The 25,305-nt window shown below is 44.6% G+C and overlaps 1 protein-coding gene across 1 annotated transcript; it reads right to left on the reverse strand.

The window, feature by feature from the left end:
* Positions 1 to 16,732: 16,732 nt before the first annotated feature.
* On the reverse strand, positions 16,733 to 25,305 carry C13H15orf40 (chromosome 13 C15orf40 homolog). The gene is made up of 4 exons (XM_033167843.1): positions 25,167 to 25,305; positions 22,397 to 22,523; positions 20,674 to 20,801; positions 16,733 to 17,223 (listed from the first exon to the last, which is right to left on the reverse strand). Exons 1-4 carry the CDS (start codon positions 25,290 to 25,292, stop codon positions 17,131 to 17,133), a joined length of 474 nt encoding a protein of 157 aa, XP_033023734.1. The 5' UTR covers positions 25,293 to 25,305; the 3' UTR covers positions 16,733 to 17,130.

Below are 25,305 nucleotides of genomic sequence, written 5' to 3' on the forward strand. Positions count from 1 at the left end.
GCATAATTGACCCCTGAAACTGTCATGCGCTAGGAAGCTGCAATCAGGTCTGTGTGAATTTGTGATTCTGCAGAAGCATGTGGCGGGGGGGGGGGGGGAATAAGCACTACATGTAGTATTGGGCATAGAATTCAGATTCTTGAGAATCCTTTCCTTTCCTAGCCCCTAGGAGAGCAAAGATACACAGTACTTGAAAATGCGATTTGAAAGCATTGCCTGCTGAAATCTTGGAAGCCAGAGGGGTTGCTGAATAAAATTAAAAGTGATTAGGGTTGACCTTCAGTGCCCTGCACAGCTCATTGCTTCTTCCCATCAGAGGCAGCAATGCTTCTAACTATACCAGTTGCTGAGAATCGCAAGAGTGGACAGCGCTCTTGTGTTTGCGTGCTTCCCATGGGTTGACCACTTTTTAAAATCCATCCTGGGACCTTAGGGTGAAGGGTGGATAATTATCATAATTAACAAAAATGATGCTAAATGCTTAATTAGAAAGCGCAAATTGGCACGCTCAAGATGTGAATAAGCGCCTATACAGCTCCGACCACCGCTTTAGAGGGCTGCCCTCATTTTAGGCATTAAAATTTGGCTTTCCAGTATTAATGATAAAATGCCCTCCTCTTTATAGCAGCCTCCCCCACTGACCCCCTAAAATCTGTCATCATCCTGCCTCCTCTTGAACAGAATAAATGCTTATGGAGGTAGTATGATTATCCAAGAGAAGATGACGGCAGGTAACTCTTCTGATGGGGTTACCAATTTAGCACAATGGGAATTTTGCCACACTTTGCATTTACATTTAGCTGAAGACACCTCCACCTCCACCCCCACTTTGCCACTTTGTTTGGCTCGTATGGCAGAGAGACTCTGCCAGCATCTCACAGTAATGACAGGGTGTTAGTTTTGCCTCACTGCAAAAGATAAGTGTCCCCCACACACATTGTGGTGGGAATGATCAGAACTTGGCAAAGACCAAGAGATTTTGATGAATCAAATAGATTTAATTAGATTTTGGGAGGTGTGTGTGCATGTGGGAAGGTTGCAGGAGGTGGAATTATTTTGTATGGGCTCCCTTTAATTTCATCAGATGTGGCCAATTTTCTTCTATTCCTAAAAAAGTCGAGGTTGTCTAAGACGATGATTCACATGACTATTTTAGCAGGGACAGAAGATGCTGGTTCCTCAGGCAGAAATGCAAGCTTTCTTCGTTCAAGTTCATTTGATAGCTCAATCGGACCTCAGCATCTCAGCTTTGTGGTGGTTCTGGTCCTACTTGGATGGTCATTTATGGAAAGCAGTGCTTGAGGAATGTCATTTGGCCCTGTGGAGCCTTCAATGTGGGGTTCCTCAGGTTCAAATTTATCCCTCATGCTGTTTAACATCTACATGAAACCACTGAGTGGGGTCATCTGGAGTTTCTGAGTATGTTGTCTTCAAAATGCTGATGACACACAGCTCTACTTCTCCTTTACATCTGCAGGTGTGGCATGGGATGTACTGGATCATTGCCTCACCTCTATAATGGACTGGATGAGAGGCAACAAACTGAAGATCAATTCAGAAAAGATGGAGGCACTTTTAGTAGGTGGTTCCCTAGACTGGATGGGTGGGAGGTTGCCTGCTCTTACACTCCTTCTGAAGAAGTATGTTTGTAGCTTACAAGAACTTAAGGCTCAGGTGGCCTCAGTGGCTTTGTTGCACCCCCATGTGGACAGGGATAGCCTAACTTCTGTCATCTAAATTTTGGTAACCTCTAGGTTAGATTACTGCAGCACATTATACGTGGGACTGTCTCTGAAGATGGTTTGGAAACTTCAGCTGGTGCAGAATTCAGTGGCCAGGTTTCTCACTGGGTCAAGATAGCTTGAGCACATAACACCAATCTTGGCTCAACTACACTGACTGCCAATTAGTTTCTGGGCCCAATTCAAAGTGCTGGTACTGACCTGTAAAGCTTTAAATGGCTCAGGACTGTAATACCTCAAGGACCGCCTCTGCCCATATGAACTCACCCAGACTCTGTGATCATCAACTGAGACCCCTCCATGGGAGGTCTGGTGGGTGGCAAACAAGAATGGACTTTTTTCTGTAGTGGCTCCTAGTTTGTGGAACATTCTCCCTAGGGAGACTCACCTGGCACCTTCCTTACTTACAAAAACATTCCTCTTCAATCAGGCCTTTGGCTGATTAAGCAATCTATTGCTTTTTAAATGTGTTGGAGTGGTTTTTGATTCGTTCTGTTACCATGTTATATGCTCTGTGTTTTCATGCTGTTGTTTCATGTTGTAAATGGCCCTGTGATCTTCAGACGAAAGGCAGTCTATAAATTTCTAGTATGGTGGCAGCTCTTTGGAAACTTGAAAGATGGACTTATTGCACTTGCAGAGAAGAGCCAGCATCTTAACCTGAAACTGGGGAATGTAGGAAGTCAGAACACTGGGCAATTAGCTCTGTATTGTCTCTACTGGAAGACAATCTCCAGGATTTCAGGCGGGGGGCAATTCTAGCCCTACATATAGTTTCCAGGGATTGAGCCTGGAGTCCTGCATATATAGCATGGGATCTGCCTACTGAGCCTTCCCCACTGCTGATTCTATTTTTTATTTTATTTTCCACCTTATTCTCCTGCCTGCACTCTCAGCTCAGGAAGCTTTCCAAAAGGCGCAGATGTCTCTTAGCTGTCCAGAAGGGATTAGCCGCTTAAGTTCCCCAATATACTCTAATAGGATCTTCCATCCCACAAACTGTCTGTCCATATGTACGAAAGCCTTAAGGTCTTAACAAAAATTGTGGGTTGTGTGTGTGGTGTTTTTTTTTTTGTTAAGTTGAAATGTGGTGTTTTGATCAGGATGTTCTGCCCTTTAGGGAAGGGAAAAAAGAAACTCAACACACCAGTGATATCCACTCATCAGCTATTCCTTGGGGTGATTTGCAGGGCATTTTTGAGAGCTGGTTGTGGTCACTCCTCTTCAGAAATGAAGGTTGGGGAATGGGGGAAGAGAAATGTACAAAAGCAATCTGCTAGATGTTCCTACGAATATCTGGATGTACGAGTCTGCTGAAAACCAACATTATCCCCATCACAGATCCTTCCTTTCCTGTTCTGACACAAGTGCTTGAGCTGAAAGCCAGCTGCCAGGAGGCATTTCAATGTGCTCTCATCATGCACTTTGCAAAACATCCCTTTGGTAGAACACAGACACGGTGACATGTAGCAAATGCTACAAAAATTACTTCCAAAAAGCCAAACCGGATTGCTAAGAGCTCAATGAGACAGGAGCTATGGAGGAATCCGCAGAGCCTAATTTAAATGAAGCATGTCGTTATATTCATTTTATTTTTTGGAGGTGGGGGGAAGAGGCATGGATAAATCCACATATCTTGCTGCTCCAGATATCTGTCACCGTGTGGGACCTAAAACAAGTTGTTGGCTCTTCTCATCAGGATTAAGAAATGTAACCTATGAAGGACATGCCCTACTTCAGTGGGAGATATTCTGGGCGGGAATCGGGAGGGACCATTTTCAGTTGAGGTTAAGGCAGTCACTCCTAAACTGTGTGCCACGAGAAACAGATTTGATTTTTAAACATTCAATTCCGAAAGCCCAAAGCAGCTGCCTACTGTATCTTCATATGAGTCACTGCTCTGGGCTTTAATCCTTTCAACCAGCCATTGCTGGGGGCAGGTAATTCTCCTCTTATCAGGTGTGCTTGGATCATCCAATCATTCCAGAAGAAAAGGTGTAGCTGAATGGTCAGACCTCAGAGCACTGGCCAGCTGGGCTCCTCCCTGTGTGGGCGGGCAGGCAGCTCAAAATGGCCCCTCTTTGCTGCGGTGGCGATGAGGACTGGGCTGATGCCCACCCAGTGCGCACACACCCATGCGCTCTCCCCGGCAAGCAGCAACTGATGCTACGCCACTGCCTCGAATGTTGCCCTTAGAGATTACCACCTATTCAGCCTACTCTCAAGGCATCCCACCCAGCTGCATCGTGCTTGATATTATCAGGTATAAACAAAAGTTGAGACAGAACTGCCTAGTTAGGTGCTGCTACGTGCCTACGGTTGCATATCTAGATGGATTAAAAGGCACACCCAAATTAACTCGTAGCGCTGAACAAAGCAGCTACGTGAAGCTGAATATTGTCAGCTAGGAAGGCCAAGTGTCCTACTTTACAGAGGATATGAAGATCTGCTTGGTCCAAGTCCTGTTTGCTTATTTCAGAGTCTTTAATACCACACACTTCCTTCTGACGGGAGGTAAAGGATGGAATTCAACGTAGCACTAGGAGATTGCGCCATCAAATGATCTCTCCTCTCCTCTCCCTGCATGCTGTTCTGGTGGTTCTTCCCATTCCCCCTTCCCAGCCATTTTCTTGGGGTGCCGGGAACAGGGGCAGGAAAGCCCCATTGTGCTAAGCCAGACTTACGCTGGCTCCACTAGTGTAGCTATTTCATAGAATCTGGCCTAAAGAACCATAAAAAATGAGTGAGATGGCCTTGTTGTTGCCCATCAGTGGTTACAGTAGCATCTTCGGAATAAAGGAACCTGCAAATCAGACCATTAGTCCATCTTCAGCATTGTCTATATTGACTGCCAGCAGCTCTGCAAAGTTGTAGGTGGGGTTCACTTCCAGTCCTACCTGAAGATGCCGGGGACTGAAGCTTGGAACTTCTGGGTGTAAATAGGTGCTTGACTCCCACTGAGCTGTGGGCCTTCCACTGAGACAGCACACTGAGCAAGGACACTGGCTACAGTCTTCTCCACTATGGTGAAGTGTCTTTCTATTAAAATTATCACTATTTCAGAAGTTGCTTCTATGCACATTGGTTTGCACAGCATACACGATTTCAGTGCAAATCTGTGTCCACTTCTGTCCTCTCTTTTTGCAGTTTGTAAGTGGCCACCATTAGAGGGACACGGGTGCCGCTGTGGTCTAAACCACAGAGCCTAGGGCTTGCCGATCAGAAGGTCGGCGGTTCGAATCCTTGCGACGGGGTGAGCTCCCGTTGTTCAGTCCCACCTCCTGCCCACCTATCAGTTCGAAAGCACGTCAAAGTGCAAGTAGATAAATAGGTACCGCTCTGGTGGGAAGATAAACGGCGTTTCTGTGCGCTGCTCTGGTTCGCCAGAAGTGGCTTAGTCATGCTGGCCACATGACCCAAAAGCTGTCTGTGGACAAACGCCGGCTCCCTCGGCCTATAGAGCGAGATGAGCGCGCAACCCCAGAGTCGTCTGCAACTGGACCTAACGGTCAGGGGTACCTTTACCTTTACTTTAAGTGGCCACCATATTCTTACCTCCAGTGATAGAAGTTCCATTCATATTTGGGTCATTACAGCCAGCCAGCCAGCCAGCTTAGTTTCCAGAGAGGCTTTTGCCTGTTAAGAAAATATCTATTTACATAAGCATGTTTTATTTGTGGCCACTGCCTTTGTTGTGATTTAAATGTGTAGGTATGGTTTTATGCGACATTGGGATTTTGAATTGTTGTAAGCAGTCCCAGTCATGCATAGGCACTGGGAGGATAGAAATCTCTAAACAAACAAACAAACAAACACACCGGTAAATTAATAAATACATCCAGAGCAAGGAATGCGATAGCAATAAATTGCCCTCAAATGCAAGAAATAATAGTGCGTCATAATTTCTATGCAAAATTGAGAAGGATTTGCAAACAGTATATCATCTTGTCTTTCCAAAAGCCTAAGGTACTATGACCATTAAATAGGAACTAGCAGAAGTATACAGGCAAAATTACATCAAAATAACCAGTCTTTACATTGTGCCTTCGATATACGTGCATCCACAACAGACCAGAGGAGGAATGACTGCTGGGAGGAGCGCAGAGAAAGAAATACCATGGTGCATCGGAAGCAGCAAAAACAAACACCTTTTTGCTTTTATTATGTATTTTGTGTTCTCATTTTGAATTTTTATGTTGTGAACTGCCCTGTGATCTTCAGATAATGGGCAGTATATGAATATTATTGTTAATAATAATAATAATAATAATAATAATAATAATAATAGACCAATGGTGTGGCCCAGGATACGGCTACGTCCTAGGTTCTGTCCGTGCTGAGGTAGAAAATGATGTTGTGCCATCCAGCTACCCTGCCTGATACTTAATAGTATAACACAGAGACACAGTTCTATTTTGAGCCTTCTCCCTATTCGCCCACCACCTCCTTTCTCTTAAGAGTGCCATTGCATTACTTCCCAGCAGGGCAGAGACAGGTTCACTGAGCTCAGGCACAAAAGCGACAGTTTCCTAATGGATCTGCTCACCACTTCCTTTCTGTGCTGGCTGGCAGCTTTAAATACAGGATTAAAATTAAAACTCCCAGATAAATGCAAAAGCTTGGGCAGGGGACAGCTTAATACTCTGCCACCCAGTGGCCCACTGCTTGAATGGCAGCGCTGCAAACTCTGTGGCCTTCTTGTGTACCCCGTGCTAAATAAATCAAATGCAAGCTCTGCAGCAAGAGCTGAATTTTGCAACCTCAATACAGTCGTACCTTGGGTTATGTATGCTTCAGTTTGCGTACTTTTCGGGTTACAAACTCCGCTAACCCGGAAGCGCAACCCGACGAGCACACAATTTGGGCATGCACAGATCATTTTTCGCTGGGTTTTTCGGTTTACGTCCTTTTCGGGTTATGTACTGTAACCCGGAACGGATTAAGTAAGTAACCCAGGGTACCACTGTAAATCACACAAAATCATGACATTTGCAAGAGTACGCAAAATAAGAACACTATATTTTGTCATACTTGGGGAGACCCGAGTAGTTATACAAGAGTCTGAAGTTGGGCCAGCTCTAGATTTGAGGTAGGGAGACTTGGAAAAAAATGACTGGCAAGAGGCAGCTCCCTTTTACATTGGAGAGCCCCCCCCCCCAACTTTACTTGCTGGTGGAAGCAAGCAGCAGCAGCAGTGCTGCAATCTATATATTTGCCCACTATTTTAATTACCCAAAGACACCTGACATAGCACCAGCCTGGTGCATTGCATGGAATTTTAAAATGTGTATGGGGGGCCTGCTGGGGCTCTAGTAACTTCCTAAAGATGCCAACTCCCAACACCAAGCCTGCCCTGAAATCTCTCTTTCTGTCCCCCATGACCCATGTTTTGCTGGAAAACTTTGTTTGGCAATCCGTTTGCCTCTCGGGTATCACAAGACCTTGGCCCTGCAACTTTCAAGCTTGTCTTACAACCATACAGGTTATAAAGGCTGCCTTTTAAAGATGTTGTCGACCATTGTCACTTTCTTTGCAGTTTTCCTATTAAAGCATGGTGACACTGCCTACGTGTTCAGATTTGGACCTAACAACAGGGCCACCCATGCCTTTGTAAGTTCAAAAGCTGACAACTACTCCAGGTGCTTTGGGGGCTGCCCTTGAGAGCTGCAGATGGGTCAATGTGATTCACCTCCTGATAAAGGTAAAGGTACCCCTGACCGTTAGGTCCAGTCGCAGATGACCTTGGGGTTGCTGCGCTCATCTCACTATATTGGCCAAGGGAGCCGGTGTACAGCTTCCAGGTCATGTGGCCTGCATGACTAAAATGCTTCTGGCGAACCAGAGCAGCGCACGGAAATGCCGTTTACCTTCCTGCCGGAGTGGTAGCTATTTATCTACTTGCACTTTGATGTGCTTTTGAACTGCTAGGTTGGCAGGAGCAGGGACCGAGCAACGGGAGCTCACCCCATCGCGGGGATTCAAACCACAGACCTTCTGATTGGCAAGCCCTAGTGGTTTAGACCACAGCGCCACCCGTGCCCTTAAAACACCTTCTGATAAGGCCACTCAAAAGACATTGCTGCTGCTTCCAGGCTCAGGTTCAATGTGTCCTTTAACATTAGCTGATGATAATCTGCTGAAGGACAGATCCTGAAGCTGAGGCTCCAATACTTTGGCCACCACACGAGAAGAGAAGTCTCCCTGGAAAAGACCCTGATGTTGGGAAAGATTGAGGGCAGAAGGAGAAGGGGATAACAGAGGATGAGATGGTTGGACAGGGTTCTCAAAGCTACCAACATGAGTCTGACCAAACTGTGGGAGGCAGTGGAAGACAGGAGTGCCTGGCATGCTCTGGTCCATGGGGTCATGAAGAGTCGTACATGACTAAACAACAACAATCTGCTGAAGCAACTGTCCAGCAGCTGCAGCAGCTGGTTCTAATGGCTTGGGTCCAGCATTGTCTATCGACCATTTCACAGGAGACAATATTGCTTCTATGAGGAGATGATCTCGAGGCAGGGACAGTGTATGATATATATTGTGTAAAGTACACTGTGGAAGTTTGGATGTCGGGAAGGTGCTATAACCCTCAAGAGCACTAAACTAGTTCCAAGCAGTCCAAGGAACATTTGCAGTGCTCCAATTTCACACTGAAGACTCATTACCTTCGACAGCAATTCTGCAAAGCGGAAACGTTAATAGAAAAGCTGCTCCATGCTGCAGTAAAGAGGCAGCCGGCAGAGTCCTTGGGGAAATTGTCTAGGCCAGAAAGTCTCCTATCACCGCCTGATTGCCATTTAGAACAGGAACACTTCCATAGTCTCAAGGACCATTCAATTCTCCAGACAACTATTTGGGAAGCAAGAGATTGTTGCTTTTCTCTCGCACAAATGGACCACCTCTCAGATGAGCAGGCTCTATGCTAAGTTGGGTGCCGTTTTAGCAGTATAAAGATTTACAATCCTGGAGCTCAAGTGCAGAGAAAGAGCCGAGATGTCATGTACAAAATCCAAGCAGGGGGAAAGAAAGAGTACCATCATGGGAGAATTTCCAACTGCTTGACTCCTTGCTTTTGAAGCCTTACAACAGGGTTGGGGAACCTGTGGCCCTCCATATGATGTTGGCCTATAACTCTCACCGTCCCCCATTGCTGATCGGAGTAGGAGTGTGACAACATCTGGAACACCAGAGGCTCCCCATCCCTGTCTTATTAAGAAGCTGTTGCAAGAAAGAGACTGAGAATCGCATCATAGACTAAGCTGCTGCCCAAAGGGACAGTGGTCCTCTGAGGAAACATCTGTTCAGACTAACTTGATTTGTTGCAGAAATGGCTGCAATGGCTTGATTCTAGAAGACCTGGAACCAAGGTGAAACTCTTTCGAACGGCCTTGAAGGGAGATGTAATGTTGCTACCTTCATAGTACTGGAATGCTGCTGGGTTTCTGGTATACTATTACATTTGCTATATGTTGCTGTTTTATTATCGTTGTCACTGTGGAATCATTCTTGAGGTTCTTGATTTTCTGGTGTAGTGTTGTTTTGATTTTTTGCATTTTCGACTCCAACTTATTCTCCAAGGAAACTGAAGACGGCTCAGTGGTAGAACACCTGTTTTGCATGATGAAAGTCTCAGGTTCAAGCCACAGCATCTACAGGTAGGGCTAGGATAGAACCCTGCCTGAGACCTTGGAGAGCTGCTGCCAGTCAGTGTAGACACTACTGAGTTGGATGAACCAAGGGTCTGGTTAGGTATAAGTCTACTTCCCAAGTTCTTATTAAACAATAGTACAACATGAAAGAAAGGAACCACACACTAGCCAATGAAACACAAACTGACAAATCTAGGAGTCATTAAAACAAACATTACCTACGCCAGCATAAAAGTTATTTCATGAGCCTATAAATAACAACAACAACAACAATTTATTACTTATCACATGCCCATCTGGCCGGGCCTCCCTAGCCACTCTGGGCGGCTTTCAACAGGATATTAAAAACACAATAAAACATCAAACATTAACAACTTCCCTAAACAGGGCTGCCTTCAGATGTCTTCTACAAGTCAGATAGTTGTTTATTACCTTGACATCTGGTGGGAGGACATTCCACAGGGTGGGCCTCTGGCCTGGTTCCCTACAAACTTACTTCTCGCAGGGAAACGATCCACCAGAAGGCCCTCGGCGCTGGACCTCAGTTTCCGGGCTGAATGATGGGGATGGAGATGCTCCTTCAGGTATACTGGGCCGAGGCCATTGAGGCCTTTAAAGTCCAGCAACCAACACTTTGAATTGTGCTCGGAAACGTACTGGGAGCCTTAGTACAAATGCATGTGTCAAAGAAGTCAGGCATGGAACGTCCTGAGTGAGGAATTAACTCTTTAAAGTGCACTTACAAGTTAGGGAAAGGCATGTCCATCAGTCCTACGTCTCTCAGCTACCCAATGAGGCAGTTGCTGAAACAGCTTATGTATCTCCACCAACCAAGCTGCAGGCAGGCAAGCAAGGACTCCACCTGTGTGTAGCCTCCTGCTCCTCCTGCTTCAATCCTCTCCTGGTCATGGGAGCAAGAGGAGAAGGAAGAGTTGTGAAACCCCATGACTCTCAACCAGCCTGACTTCTCTCTCCCTCCTCCTCCACCTGTTCTTCACTCTCCAGTCCTGCAGCTTCTCCTGCCTCTGACTCTCATCTCCTGGCTGTTACAGGCTCCCCCAGTTTGCTGCTCCCATCTTCCAAGCCAGCCTCCAACCCCTGCTTCTCTTGGTAGCCATTCATCAGTATCCAGCCACCACTCCTCAGTGTCCAGCGAGTCCTTGACATAGTGTCTTCCCTGGAGGCTTGAGAAGACACAGTGGTGTCCACCTTGCTTGGTGGAGGGTTCCACAGGATGGGCGCCTCAGCAGGAGAAAGTCCAGTTGATACTGGCTTTGTCTAAGGAGGGCACATTCAGCAGGGCCTCAGATAATGAGTGGAGCATGCTGAGAGGACCACATGGAAGACCGCAGTCTTTGAGCTACCGTGGTCCCAATCCATTGCTCCAGAAGTTGACTCTAGCCCATTAGCTGGCCCTTCCCTGTTTTAGAAGAGTGTTCTGCAAGCGTGGTGTTGACTTTTAGATGTCCTTGGCTTTTAAATGGCCTCGCAGGAGTGATAACCTGATTTGAGAAGCAAGATGACTAGGCTAAAATGGAGCATCCTTATTAAGCAGAAATTAGCTGAATCAAATTGGCCAAACAAGCCCCATGTGCAAAGCAACTGTCGATGCCTCTCAGTCAGTAGCTGGCTCAGTAATGGGTTTCTAGAGCGAAGGGAAGAGCTCCAGGTTATTAGGGACGGACTTGCACTTTCTTTGTTAATAATGAGAGAAAGAGAGAGAGAGAGAGAGAGAGAGAGAGAGAGACAGAAAGAAAGACAGAAAGAAAGAAAGAAAGAAAGAAAGAAAGAAAGAAAGAGAGACAGACAGACAGACAGACAGACAGAAGGCAGCCAAAGACTGCTTGACAATTCTCTTCTGGGGGAAAGGGGAAGTGCCTTCTAGTTGTTTCATTGCAATTTCGCTTCCAGCAGGATGTCATTTGGTGAGCAGCCGAGACCTGAGATGTACTCTGGATTCTGAGCTGTCAGATGCATTAGAAGCCCTGAGATGTGCACTTTGCAAAAGGGTAAATGCTAGCGGGGAGCTGCAAAACCCCAGCCCAGTCCTAAAAGTCAAGGCAAGCCGGCCTTCTGCTGACAGTGCAGGTGGCGAAAAGGGTCATTTCTGAATCTGCAGGTTGCCAAGAGACCCTTCAACAGATAGAATGCTTGCAGACTTACATTAGATGGATGAGTCTGGGTTTCAGGGAGAGACAAAACTTTCTCATGGAAATACAGCAGGGCTGTGTGTATGCAGTGATTTGCACAGAATGTGGTGTGTGAAATGACATACTAAAACTCAGCTTGCTTTTTTTGAAAACAATAAAAGAAAAACCCATAAGACTCACTTCTTCTGGCTACAAAGAAATGGTGGGCATGGCTAACTGAAACTCCAGAAGGCAGGAAGCCAGCAGAAAAGGCTTTCCAGTGGGTGATGTAGCTCCTTGCTCCCAGTGGTGCAGTTAAGATAATTTTAGACTCTGCACTTGATGTTCTTACAAAGGGTGGTAATCCTCAGATGGTAATATGTGTTTCTTCACTTACTTCAAAATTCAGCAAGCTGCTCCTGCTGCATTTGGGGCCCTCCTGCCTCTCTAGCTGAGTTCTGGACTGAGTTCTGCCCCAAAGCCTGGCCCTGATGCATATATCGTAGTCTTCATTGCCAACTGAAATGAAGCCTTTATTAGTGCACCAAGAGCTCATTTTATGGCCTACCGTGAAACGTGGGGTTTGCACTGCCAAACGTTGCAGGGGGCCATCGGTGTTTGGCACCGTTTTCGATTGAATCAGATGGTGTCAGGTTTTGGGCGAAACCATGACCCGCCGAGGGGTCATTTTCACAGGGAGCTGCAACTACGGGTAAATGACTCCAGGTTGCTCCTTGCTTCCCAGTGCCAAAAGGGCTATACTGGACTTACCAGTTTGCAACCTTTTGGGGCACAAATGGTTTGTAAGTGACTGTGCTCCTGAACAAGGGACCAAACAGCTAGCGTGAACGTATGCAAATAGAACAATGAATCTTGTGAAAAGAATTTTTTTTTAAGATGCGGAACAGAGGAAGCTGAAATAAACCGAAGGCTGTTTTAGAGGCATCCAAAGAGAAAATAATAAGAATAAGGTGACATAATGAAGACAAAGTTCCTAGCTTTCTTGGGGTTACTACTTCCCAGTAAAATAGCAGCTTAGGGTTACTGAAAAGGATGTCAATTTCAACGGCTTATTTAGATGGATGAAGGAGAACATGGAGAGCAAAAAATAAATAAAAATAAAGGTGCAATGGGAGGTTTTGTGCAGGAAGGTGGAGAGGGATGCAAACAAAAGCAGCTGAAAGACTGATTCAGAGAGTATAAGAGGGTAGCACAGGGGTAGAAAACCTAAGGCCCATGGGCGGGATGCGGCCCAATCGCCTTCTAAATCCGGCCCGCGGACGGTCTGGGAATCAGCGTGTTTTTACATGAGTAGAATGTGTCCTTTTACAGTGGTACCTCGGGTTAAGTACGCTTCAGGTTAAGAACTCCGCTTAAGAACAGAAATTGTGCTCTGGAGGCGCAGCGGCAGCAGGAGGTCCCATTCGCTAAAGTGGTGCTTCAGGTTAAGTACGCTTCAGGTTAAGAATGAATTAAGTACTTAACCCGAGGTACCACTGTATTTAAAATGCACCTCAGGGTTATTTGTGGGGCCTGCCTGGTGTTTTTACATGAGTTGAATGTGTGCTTTTATTTAAAATGCATCTCTGGGTTATTTGTGGGGCATAGGAATTTGTTCATTCCCCCCCCCCCCAAAAAAAAATATATAGTCCGGCCCACCACATGGTCTGAGGGATGGTGGACCGGCCCACGGCTGGAAAAGGTTGCTGACCCCAGGGGTAGCATTTGGGGGAATAAGTGAATGCTTTTAAATAGGAAGGAACAGTGGTGCAGTCAATACAGGACTTTGGTCCAGGGTCTCAATGAAAAGAATGAGCAGCAGGCATGATTTAACCACATTAATCATCTAAAGACTATTAAGTCCAGAGTCTAAAATTACTTAACTGCACCACTCAGCAAGAAGAACATGAACACAGTCATTTAAGGTGAGCTACAAAGTTAAAAGGGAAGCCTGCCTATATAGTGCAAGGGGGAAAGTAAATCAGACAATCAAAACTCAGGCAATTAAATCAGCTGAAGCACAATCTTATGCAAACTTTCCTGGAAGTAAACCTCATCTAACACAAGCTGGGACTGACTTCTGAGGGAACTTACACAGCAATGCAGCGGACTTTCTGACAGCCTTAGCATGGAAAAATGATAAGTAATTCATATCAGAGTTATTGCTGCTACTGAGACACAGAGAACATGAGAAAGGACATAAATGAATAAAACCAAGAGAGACAAATGAGGTGGGTGATCAAGCTGGGTTTTAGTTGAAACTAGAATACACAGATCGGTGGCAGAGATTTGAAAGCTGCTTTTTTCTCAGTTCAAGTCCCAGAGAGGCCAGTTGCTACCATACCCCCGTCCCCACTGTCTCCAAGATCGCAGGCAGTGCCCCCCACCTGCTCACAGCACTTCCCCAAGGGAAGCCCCTTACTTTTCCAGTACAGGTCAAAGAAGTGAATATCCTCCAACTCGACGGCCACACAGAAAGTCCCGTGGGCTGTACACTGCTATTTGACAAACCATGGAATCAGTGGTGTAAGTGGGAGTCTCTGACAGACACAAATCATCGAGCTGACAGTGTGTCAGGCCTGCTATATTTTGAAATGAGGCACCCTTGGCCATGTACAAGGCAGGAAACCCAGTATGATGGGAAAGCAAAGAACCAGAAAACCCAGTTTTGAAACATGCAGTCAGAAAACATTAATTGCAAAGGAGAGCTGGAAAGGCAGAACATAGCGAGATCAGAATTCACATTCTCTTATTACAGGGGTCCCCAAACTAAGGCCCGCGGGCCGGATAAGGCCCAAGGGACTTGTTTATCCAGCCCATGGCGATCCCTGCTGTCCGCTCTTACTGGCGCTGCACTGCGTGGCTGCCCACTTCCGGGTCGGAGGAGCACCAGAAATAGCTTGTGTGCATGCACAAGCGTTATTTCCGGTGCACATCCGGGTCGGAGGAGGACCGTACACATGTGCACAAGCTATTTCCGGTGCTCCTCCGACCCACATGTGCGCCAGAAATACCGTGTGCGCACGTGTATGGGCGCGTGCTTCCCCCGCCCTCCGCGCAATCGGCGCTGGAGACACCAGCCTGAGGCGTGGTAAGTTTGTTGGCCCCTGTCTTATGAGATGTTTCTCCCTAGCTTGTGGATGGGGAAAAGCAGAGGGAGAAAAGGTTCATACAGTTGCATCTTCATTGCAATAGGTACAGGTGGGAGACTGGCAATGGTTCCTCATATGGAGATATGAAGTATCAATGCATATTTACCCATACCAAATGGCAGCAAGTATACTAATATACTACGGGAGAGAGATTTTTACTAACACGAGAACAAAACGGGTCTTCCTAATGTTGTTCAGGCACCGAGTTTGAAGGCAGTAATCATTTCTAAAAGAACTGCAAGAAGAATGGACAGAGGCATCGTTCCCCTTGGTGTAGTCATGCATTTCTTTTTCACCCACTGTGGTCCTTGGCTAAACAGGTTTTACAAATTATTAAACCACGACAACCTGAAAAACCTATTTTCTAGAGACGCTCTTGGGTTGAGTGCACACACCACAGGCAACAATGTCCAACATTTTAACACTTCCAAAAACAGTAATCTGCTTCCAGGCTACATAGGCATGTATATAATAATAATAATAATAATAATAATAATAATAATAATAATAATAATAATATTTGTACCCCGCCACTCTGGGCGTCTTCCAACAAAGATTAAAAATACATTAAAATGTCACACATTAAAAACTTTCTTGAACAGGGCTGCCTTCAGATGTCTTCTAAATGTCAGGTAGTTGTTTATCTCTTCCACAGGGCAGACACCACTACTGAGAAGGCCCTCTGCCTGGTTCCCTGTAGCTTTGCTTCTTGCAGTGAGGGAACTGCTAGAAGGCCCTCAGTGCTGGACCTCAGTGTCTGGGCAGAATGATGTGGGTGGAGACACTCCTTCAGGTATACTGGACCGAGGCTGCTTAGGGCTTTAAAGGTCAGCACCAACACTTTGAATTGTGCTTGGAAACGTACTGGGAGCCAATGTAAGTCTTTCAGGACCGCTGTTATATGGTTTCAGCGGCTGCCCCCAGTCACCAGTCTAGCTGCCGCACTTTGGATTAGTTGTAGTTTCTGGGCCACCTTCAAAGGTAACCCCACACAGAGCGCATTGCAGTAGTCCAAGTGAGAGATAACTAGAGCATGCACCACTCTGGCGAGACAGTCCGCAGACAGGTAGGGTATCAGCCTGTGTACCAGATGGAGCTGGTAGACAGCTGCCCTGGACACAGAATTGGCCTGTGCCTCCATGGACAGCAGTGAGTCCAAATTGACTCCCAGGCTGCACACCTGGTTCTTCAGAGGCACAGATACCCCATTCAGGACCAGGGAGTCCTCCACACCAAAAACAGTACTTCTGTCTTGTCAGGATTCAACCTCAATCCATTAGCCGCCATGCATCCTCCAACCGCCTCCAGGCACTCACACAGGACCTTCACTGCCTTCACTGGTTCCGATCTAAGAGAGAGGTAGAGCTGGGTATCATCCGCGTACTGATGGACACCCAGCCCAAACCCCCTGATGATCTCTCCCAGTGGCTTCATATAGATATTAAAAAGCATGGGGGAGAGGATGGAACCCTGAGGCACCCCACAAGTGAGGGCCCAGGGGTCTGAACACTCATCTCCCACCACAACTTTCTGGACACAGAGATATATACATATACATACATACATACATACATACATACATGCATGTGTGATATGCTATTTGGAGAACTTCCAGCAGTGACCCATTGAAAAGGATCGCCTCGCCCCGCATGCAGTGTTTCCGGTACTCGAGGGTACATGGTACCAGCACTTACTCACTTACTTTAACAACTTCATGGTGAGTACCGGCACCTTTCCCACCCTCTATATAAAAAAGAGAGCACGGTCCAATGTGCTCATTTGCCCACTTCAGTTTGCAGAACTGCCACTTTTACAAGTGCCACATAATGCTTGTTCTGCATTTCCAAGTCACTGATCCTTCAGTTTGCTAGCACCTACTCTTCGGAACTCCCTGCCCATTGATGTTAGACAGGTGCTTTCACTGTACTGATTTCAGCACCTGCTACACACTTTAGGCGAGTCTACCTACCCAGATATGTAATTTGAATATCATTTTTTTTATGTGTATCTGCTTTAAAAACACTTGGTTTTATTTATATTCTCATCAATGTTATGTCACATGGTTTTTAACATTTGTTTTTACTGGAGATTTTAATGAATAGTTGCTATTGTCCGATGTAAGCCACTTAGGAGGTTTACGTCAATTAAGCAGAATATAAATTATGGCAATAAAATAATATCGGTTATACCACAATATTCATCTTTTCCAATTAATGAAGTATTGGAGTCCTGAAGCTCTCTCAAATAACATTAGCTTTTGTACCTTGTGTTATGAAATTAGCGTATCCACACCTTGTGATCTCTCTTAAATTCATCTTTGCGGTTGTCTACAGATGCACGTTGGGTATCTCTGCCACCTTTTAAAATGTGCTCTCCTGTGTATAACCTTCTTTGTCCTTCACCTTCAGCAAAACGACCTGCTGAGACAACTTTTCTCATTTATTGCTTTGGAAATGTCTCAGCTGGCAGCTTCTTTTCTCAGCTTCTCTAAAACTTCATCCGGAGTCACTGGTGCCAAAATCTTCACTACTTTTTCTCGAGATTTGCCTCCCTGTTTTAATTTTAAAAAAGCAAGTAACTTTAGAGGATTTCACACGTTAACACCTGAATATTTTGAAAACGTTTCTACATAGGACTCCTGGTCATCTCCCATCCAAGTTTCTGACCAAGTTTCTGTGCCTTCTTAGCTACAGCATCACTACAGCATCAGCTGCTCTCAGGCAGTCACTGGACTCCCTAATGAGTTTTAAAAAGTTATGGACAATATTTAAAGGATCAATTAATGAGAATGACAATAATGAACAGAGAATTGGACTACAAACCCCGGTCACTCCTGACCATTAGCCATGCTTGCTGGAGCTGATGGCAGAGAGAATTGTAGAGTTGGAAAGGATCATGACGGTCATCTAGTCCAACCCCCTGCTTTGCAGGAATATCAGCTAAAGCGTCCATGACAGATGGCCGTACAACCTTTGTTTACGGAGAGTCCACAACCTGCCCAGGGAGTCCATTCCACTTTCGAACAGCTCTTACTGTCAGAATGTTCTTCCTGATGTTCAGATGGAATCTCCTTTCTTCAGTGTTCGAAACTCCCATTGTTCTAGGCGCATTTCGCGACAGGGAATCTCATTAGCGCAAGCGGTTTCCGAGCTCTGGGCACAGTACTGCGCCTAAGATTTCAGATTAAAACTGCAGAGTGGAAGGAAAGGAGGACCTTTTTCTGCCTCCCCATTTCCAGCTACTCTCTGAAGACCCTCTTAAGAATATTAGGGAGGTGGGCAGGGGAAAGACTAGACCATGTGAAAAATAAACATAATATTTCAGCTGCAGTTCATTCATTTTCAGCTTTGAATTCTTGTTATAAAAAAGCGTGCCTAGACATTCCGTTGTTGCACCCATAAATTAGGTTTAAGGTGCCATTTAGCTCCTAGCTTTCACATCTCCGTTTCTAGCACTGCCTTTCTTGTAACTTGAAGCCATTGGTTCGTGTTCTACCCTCCGGAGCAGGAGAAAACAAGCTTGCTCCATCTTCCATGTCACAGGGCTTTAGATATTTGAAAATGGCAAGCATATCTCCTCCTTTTCTATGTCCATCTACATCTCTTCCCAGGCCTGTGGTTAGACAGCCATTTCTAGTCCTTCAAGACAACCTTTTGCACCCCATGCTGGTAAAATGAAAGTTATACACAAAAGAATTATCAGGTGCTATAACAGTGCATACAACAAAAACAAAAACACCAAAGCGGCTTACAGATATGGAGAACAATTTACTCAATAAAACATACTAAAATGCAATATGCATATCAAAGCCTGGAGAAATCTTGAACAAGTAGTAGATAAGTGGCACAACGCTGCCAAAGATGATGGTGTCCCAGCACAGTGCAAATAGTGCTTCAGATGGTTCACAACTGAACATGCAAAACTATGAACAAATAACATATTGAGTTACAGGTAGGTAGCCGTGTTGGTCTGCCATAGTCAAAACAAAATAAAAAAATTCCTTCCAGTAGCACCTTAGAGACCAACTAATTTTGTTCTTAGTATGAGCTTTCGTGTACATGCACACTTCTTCAGATACACACGAAAGCTCATACCAAGAACAAACTTAGTTGGTCTCTAAGGTGCTACTGGAAGGAATTTTTTTATTTTGTTTTGACTATGGCAGACCAACACGGCTACCTACCTGTAACTCAATATGTTATTTGTTCATAGTTTTGCATGTTCAGTTGTTTTAAATAATATATTGGTTGCACAAAAGTGCAAATAGTGCTTCAGGTAGTTCACTAGTAGTACAGAGTCATGCGAGAGGGAACGGTCATGCATGATGGTGATCGCTGACTGGCACCCCTACACCGTCCCTCGGCGAAAACAACAATTTTAGCAAAGCAATTTAAATACATTTTAATTAAATGGCCAACCACACCAACATAACAGGTGTGTAAAATCAATCCTCACAGATAATTAAAGGTACTGCAGAGAAGTGTAGCATAACACCTGTTATGTTGGTGTGGTTGGCCAATTAATTGAAATGTATTCAAATTGCTTTGCTAAAATTGTTGTTTACTTGCTGTGCCTGTGAGGAATGTGTAATTCCATCGTATCGTGTTGAACATGTACCGTGTTTCTCCTAAAATAAGACACCGTCTTATATTTTTTTTTGCTCAAAAAAACACAGTATGGCTTATTTTCAGGGGATGTCTTATTTTAACCGTGTCGCATCGGTACGCTGCATAGCCACGCCTCCCCAGGCTGTTTTAATGGGAGGTACCACGTCACTATGGCTTATTTTCGGGGTATGGCTTATTTTTGGGGAACGGCTTATATTTCGCAAATGCATAGAAATCCTGCTATGGCTTATTTTATGGCTATGTCTTATTTTAGGAGAAACAGGGTAAGTAACATATGGTATGAGATGGTTTTGTTTTATTATTTGTTTGAACATGAAAAGAGATATTTCAAGTTTCTATGTTATTAGTAGCAGTTCAAAGGACAGAAGAGATAGATTTGTTGAGGATGATTTGTGAGGATTTATGAGGATGTAGTATAAATGAAGTCATTTTAAGTGGTTTAAGTTTATAGATTAAGATGATTAAGACTAAGATGAAGATTAAGATGAATGTTTTACTTTAGATATATAATTAAGTTTAATTTCTTTAAATGAAGAGGTTAAAAAGTAGATTATGGATATAAACTCGAAGGTGAAAAGGCAGGGGAAGTCAACTGTCAAGATTGGAAAAAGAAATTTTTTTTTTTTGAGATGTCTAATTAAGAAGAAAAATCATGGCAATTTTTGTATTAGATGTGTAATTGTATTTGTTTTGTATGTGTATAAATGTAGGTGTGGTTAAGGTTGTATGTTGTTATAAGTAAAAATGTCAATAAATTCTTATAAAAAAAAAAAAAGAGATGGTTAATGCGTATAGTTTATTTATCTCTTCGTTCATTGGCATGTTACTTTGTATCATTTAGCAACTTGAACTGAAGAAGCTTGTGCGAAACCTGAGGTATATCTGGAATTCAGGTCTTCATTCAGATTCATTTTCGCCGAGGGACGTTGTAGGGGTGCCAGTCAGCGATCACCATCATGCATGACCGTTCCCTCTCGCATGACTCTGTACTACTAGTTGTGAACTACCTAAAGCACTATTTGCACTTTTGTGCAACCAGTATATTATTCGTTCATAGTTCTGCACGTTCAGTTGTGAACCATCTGAAGCAGTATTTGCACCTTTGCACTGTGCTGGGACACCATCATCTTTGGCAGTGTTGTGCCACTTATCTACTACTTGTTCAAGATTTCTCCAGGCTTTGAGTATCATATTGCATTTTAGTATGTTTTACTGAGTAAATTGTTCTCCATATCTGTAAGCCGCTTTGGTGTTTTTGTGGCAAAATGAAAGTTGGCAAAAGTGACCTGCCACGGTTAATCAGCATGAATAAGCTTCAAGAGCCCCAAATATAACATATTAAAAAAGAGAGAATGGGATAGGAGGCTTAGTACCTTCTCCAACACAACCTCGCTCTTCTTAACCTCGAGGACCTTAGAGAGGTAGCGACATAGCTCTGCATTGGCCTCCCCTTCGGATGGAGGAGCAGCAATGGCCACACCGACTGCATCTGTTGTCACATCTGCAACGAGTATTTTAAGGCTTTTATTACTCAGGTACTCATTAAGCTTTTTGTAATGTTCAAACCATAAAACGCTTCTTTTGAAACTTAATCCCACACTTGCATATGCCATCAACATGAAACTCGCGAGTGAGGTCATCTGGTGATCTGGGGTGAACACACATTGCAAACAACAAGTTGAAGTGCTAAATCGGTGTTGACTGAGATATTAAGATGAGCCCTGCTGAATCAGGCCAAAGGCCCACCTGCTACAGTAACCTGTTCTCACAGTGTTCAAACAGCCAGGAAGCCCACATGAATGTAACAGTGTTCTTCTCTCTACTTGTGTTCCCCAGCAACTGGCATTGACTACGGTTTATGGACTGGGTAAGTGCTAATAAGCTTAAAGTTTTACCCAGATAAAACACTAGATGAGTGGAGTTCACCCTGTTTGGGGCCGAATTGCACTCCCTGTGAAGAACGTTCCAGTTTTGCCAGTTTAAGGTGGTTCACCTGCTACCTAGGGTGAAACAGGCTGACTTCAGGGATCCATGCTCTGGCAATTTGAAGGTTAGACTACTGTAATGCATTCTACATGGGGCTGTCCTCTGAAGATAATCTGGAACCTGCAGTTACTTCAAAACAGAGCTGCTAAATTACTAACTGGGACTGATCATATTATAGTGGAGGTTTGTCCACTGCGCTGGAACTCGGTCAATTTCCAGACCCAATTCAAAGTACTACGTTTTGACCTTTCCAGTCCTTCACAGCTTGAAACTGGGGTATCTACCCATAAACTGAAGGCATCATCAGAGGTTTTTCTCAGGGTGCCCCATTATGTGAAGTGTGTTGGCTACTAGGGGGAAAACTTATTCAGCAATGGTACCCCATCTTTGGGATGCCTTTGCCAAAGAGGTTAGCCTAGCATCAACTTTAATCTCATTTGGCACCAGTGCCGGATTTATGTATAAGCTAAACAAGCTATAGCTTAGGGCCCCACTCTCTTGCGCCCCCCCCCCCCAAAAAAATTAAACCTGGATGTACATTTCCAAAATATAAGATAAAAACAAATAAAGCCTACATACAGCAACAGTGTTTTGTTTTGTGTTGTGTAGGCTCCTGTGATGTAAGTAATGTAAGCCTGCTATATAAAGGGCCCCATTACCTTCAGTAGCTTAGGGCCTCATCGAACTGAAATCCAGCCCTGTTTGGCACCAGGCACAAACATTTTCATTTCCCCAAGCTTTTAAACCATGCTGATTCATTGTGTTTTATCCCAGTTTATGTACAAACCTTTAGTGCTGTTTTATGGATGTGTTTTCATTAGCTTCACATACTTTATCATACAAAAAAATATGGGGGGAAACGAGAATTTTGATGGTGCTTTTCTACCCCTTTAACACATGTAGCAGCTCTAAGGCAGCTCCTTCTTTTTCAATAAATGGACCCTCGGATGAGTTGCTGAGTACTGGCAGCTGAGAGGGACTTTTGCATCCAGTCCACATCTATGTTCTAGGAGTTTTCTGAATCTTCCAGGAAGCAACCCAGGATTTGCACAAAGAAAAATTCCCATAACAAGGAATTAAAAACATTACTCCCTCCAACTTCCAACATACCTGTTACAGCATTTTGTTTGGAGCCAGGTTTGGCATGGACAGAGATGGTAACAGAGCCACTTTTATCTGTTGCCACAGGGCCTGAAGGAACCGAAGACTTTGCTATATCCTTACTCTGTGCTTTCCCCTTAAAACAGAACAGAGAAACATGATGAACCAGAGAGTGTAGGCAGGTGAAGCAAAGTTGAAAAAGCCTCGTGTTTTACTTTGCTTTCAGTGTAAATATTTTATTGTATAGGTTTTGTTAATTTTCATTGCATTTTATTGCACAGTAAACATTTAAATAGGCTGTATCATTGTGATCTGAATTGTATACTTTAATGTTGTTTTAAAAACAAAACATTGTTATAACATATGCTGCCTTGTAAAGGCTGCCTTGAAAAGCAGCTTAAGAATATCTGAAACAACTACGCTATTAAGACTGCTGAATCAAATGGCTTGCAAAAAGTTTCAAAGGCATTCACTCATCTCTGCCAAATGTATCTCCACCCAGAGGTTCACAAACACAAGGAGGGCAGGTTTAAAGAAAATAAGTAGCTCTAGATCAGGGGTTCCCAAACTAAGGCCCAGGGGCCAGATGCGGCCCAATCGCCTTTGTTGTTGTTGTTCAGTCGTTCAGTCGTGTCCGACTCTTCATGACCCCATGGACCAGAGCACGCCAGGCACGCCTATCCTTCACTGCCTCCCGCAGTCCCCTTCTCCTTGTGCCCTCCATCTTTCCCAACATCAGGGTCTTTTCCAGGGAGTCTTCTCTTCTCATGAGGTGGCCAAAGTACTGGAGCCTCAACTTCAGGATCTGTCCTTCTAGTGAGCACTCAGGGCCGATTTCCTTGAGAATGGATAGGTTTGATCTTCTTGCAGTCCATGGGACTCTCAAGAGTCTCCTCCAGCACCATAATTCAAAAGCATCAATTCTTCGGCGATCAGCCTTCCTTATGGTCCAGCTCTCACTTCCGTACATTACTACCGGGAAAACCATAGCTTTAACTATACGGACCTTTGTTGGCAAGGTGATGTCTTTGCTTTTTAAGATGCTGTCTAGGTTTGTCATTGCTTTTCTCCCAAGAAGCAGGCGTCTTCTAATTTCGTGACTGCTGTCACCATCTGCAGTGATCATAGAACCCAAGAAAGTGAAATCTCTCACTGCCTCCATTTCTTCCCCTTCTATTTGCCAGGAGGTGATGGGACCAGTGGCCATGATCTTAGTTTTTTTGATGTTGAGCTTCAAACCATATTTTGCGCTTTCCTCTTTCACCCTCATTAAAAGGTTCTTCAATTCCTCCTCACTTTCTGCCATCAAGGTTGTATCATCAGCATATCTGAGGTTGTTGATATTTTTTCCGGCAATCTTAATTCCGGTTTGGGATTCATCCAGCCCAGCCTTTCGCATGATGAATTCTGCATATAAGTTAAATAAGCAGGGAGACAATATACAGCCTTGTCGTACTCCTTTCCCAATTTTGAACCAATCAGTTATTCCATATCCAGTTCTAACTGTAGCTTCTTGTCCCACATACAGATCGCCTTGCAGGTATATAAAGATGTGGTGGTGTGGGGAGGAAGCTTTAAGAACTGCAGCCAATGGGAAGTGAAAAGCAAAAAGTAGAGTGACAAATCATTAAAAAGTTTCTTGGAATGTACAATTCTGTTAAGTTTTCTGGATCTAACGGAATTGTCCACCACTAGCCCTTTTGGCATTTCATTTCTCTCTGACCTAACTGCTTACAACTTCTAGGCTGTTGCAAGGGATGGGGGTGGGGCGGTTGTTGCTGTTGTTGATTTTTTATTATAAAAAAGAACTCATTATAATTGATGTGGAAATCATTCGATTTGGTTGTGCACTTTACAAGTTTTATTTACTTATTTCGTTACATTTGCAGTTATGCGACCCCCCCTCCCAATATTGTAAGCCACCTTGAGCAGGGTCTTAACTATGGAAAAGGGGCAGACGAATAAAATTAGGCATGCATGCCTGTATGCGTCTGATCTCATGCCACAATATTATCTATTATGGGGGGAAATTGTGTACACTTGAAAACATTGGCAGCGTGAAGATAAATTCAACAGTGTAAACAAGTTTTGATGGATGTAATAATGGAATACTGAACGGTTTAGTTTATGTAAAATATGCAGGGATTTATGATATGCAAAATGAACCATGGAAAGAAGAAAGGAAGTCATTGACATTTTAAGGTTGTTTAAATGAATATTCTAAATTGTAAAACAGAAAATTTAATAAAAATTACACACACACACACACACAAAATAGTTTTGGAGCTTTTAAAATGCGTTTTCAGCACGATTTAACCCGTTGCCAGTTTTCCAGGACATTTGTTGTTCTGTGAACCGCCATGAGACCCCGGGTGTAGGGCGGTGTATGTATATATATTATTAATAATAATACATTATATATATAGATTTGCCCGGTTTCCGAAAAATAATCCAGGGCTCTCTTTTCGGAGACGAACTGCAGGGCATGTCCTGGGAAACCAGAACGTATGGCAGCCCTATCTAAGGCGAGAGTTGGACTAAGCCCTGGGAGGCCACGAAGCTCACTGCACGGCCTTGGGCCAGTCCCTGCCTCGCTCTCTGCCTGGCCTACCTCACAGGGTCGTTGTGAGGCTTGGACTGAGGAAAGGGGAGAACCACGTGCGCCCTCCTGGAGCTCATTGGAGGGACGCGACGTCTTTTACGTATCAGCGTTCGGACTCTCAGGGCGGCTAGTCTGGAAGCTCGGAGCCTCCGCGCTCTCCGCCGCCCCCCGACCGACCTTCTTAGGCATGACGCCGCCGCCGCCGCCGCCTCCGTATCCCCTCAGCCCACCGGCCGCAGCAGCCCAGGGAAGATTCCGCGACCGCGAACCCCGACGGGAAGCGAGAAGGGCCAACCCAGCCATCCACGCACATCAG

This window comes from Lacerta agilis, chromosome 13 (genome assembly GCF_009819535.1).
Source record: "Lacerta agilis isolate rLacAgi1 chromosome 13, rLacAgi1.pri, whole genome shotgun sequence".
NCBI classification, from domain to species: Eukaryota; Metazoa; Chordata; class Lepidosauria; order Squamata; family Lacertidae; genus Lacerta; species Lacerta agilis.

Coding starts and splice junctions, on each gene's coding strand:
- C13H15orf40 (XM_033167843.1), bottom strand. CDS start 25,292: ATGGCTGGGTTGGCCCTTCTCGCTTCCCGTCGGGGTTCGCGGTCGCGG. Junction 22,524..25,166: donor GCGGCGTCATGCCTAAGAAG/GTCGGTCGGGGG, acceptor TTCTGTTTTAAG/GGGAAAGCACAGAGTAAGGA. Junction 20,802..22,396: donor CAAACAAAATGCTGTAACAG/GTATGTTGGAAG, acceptor TACTCGTTGCAG/ATGTGACAACAGATGCAGTC.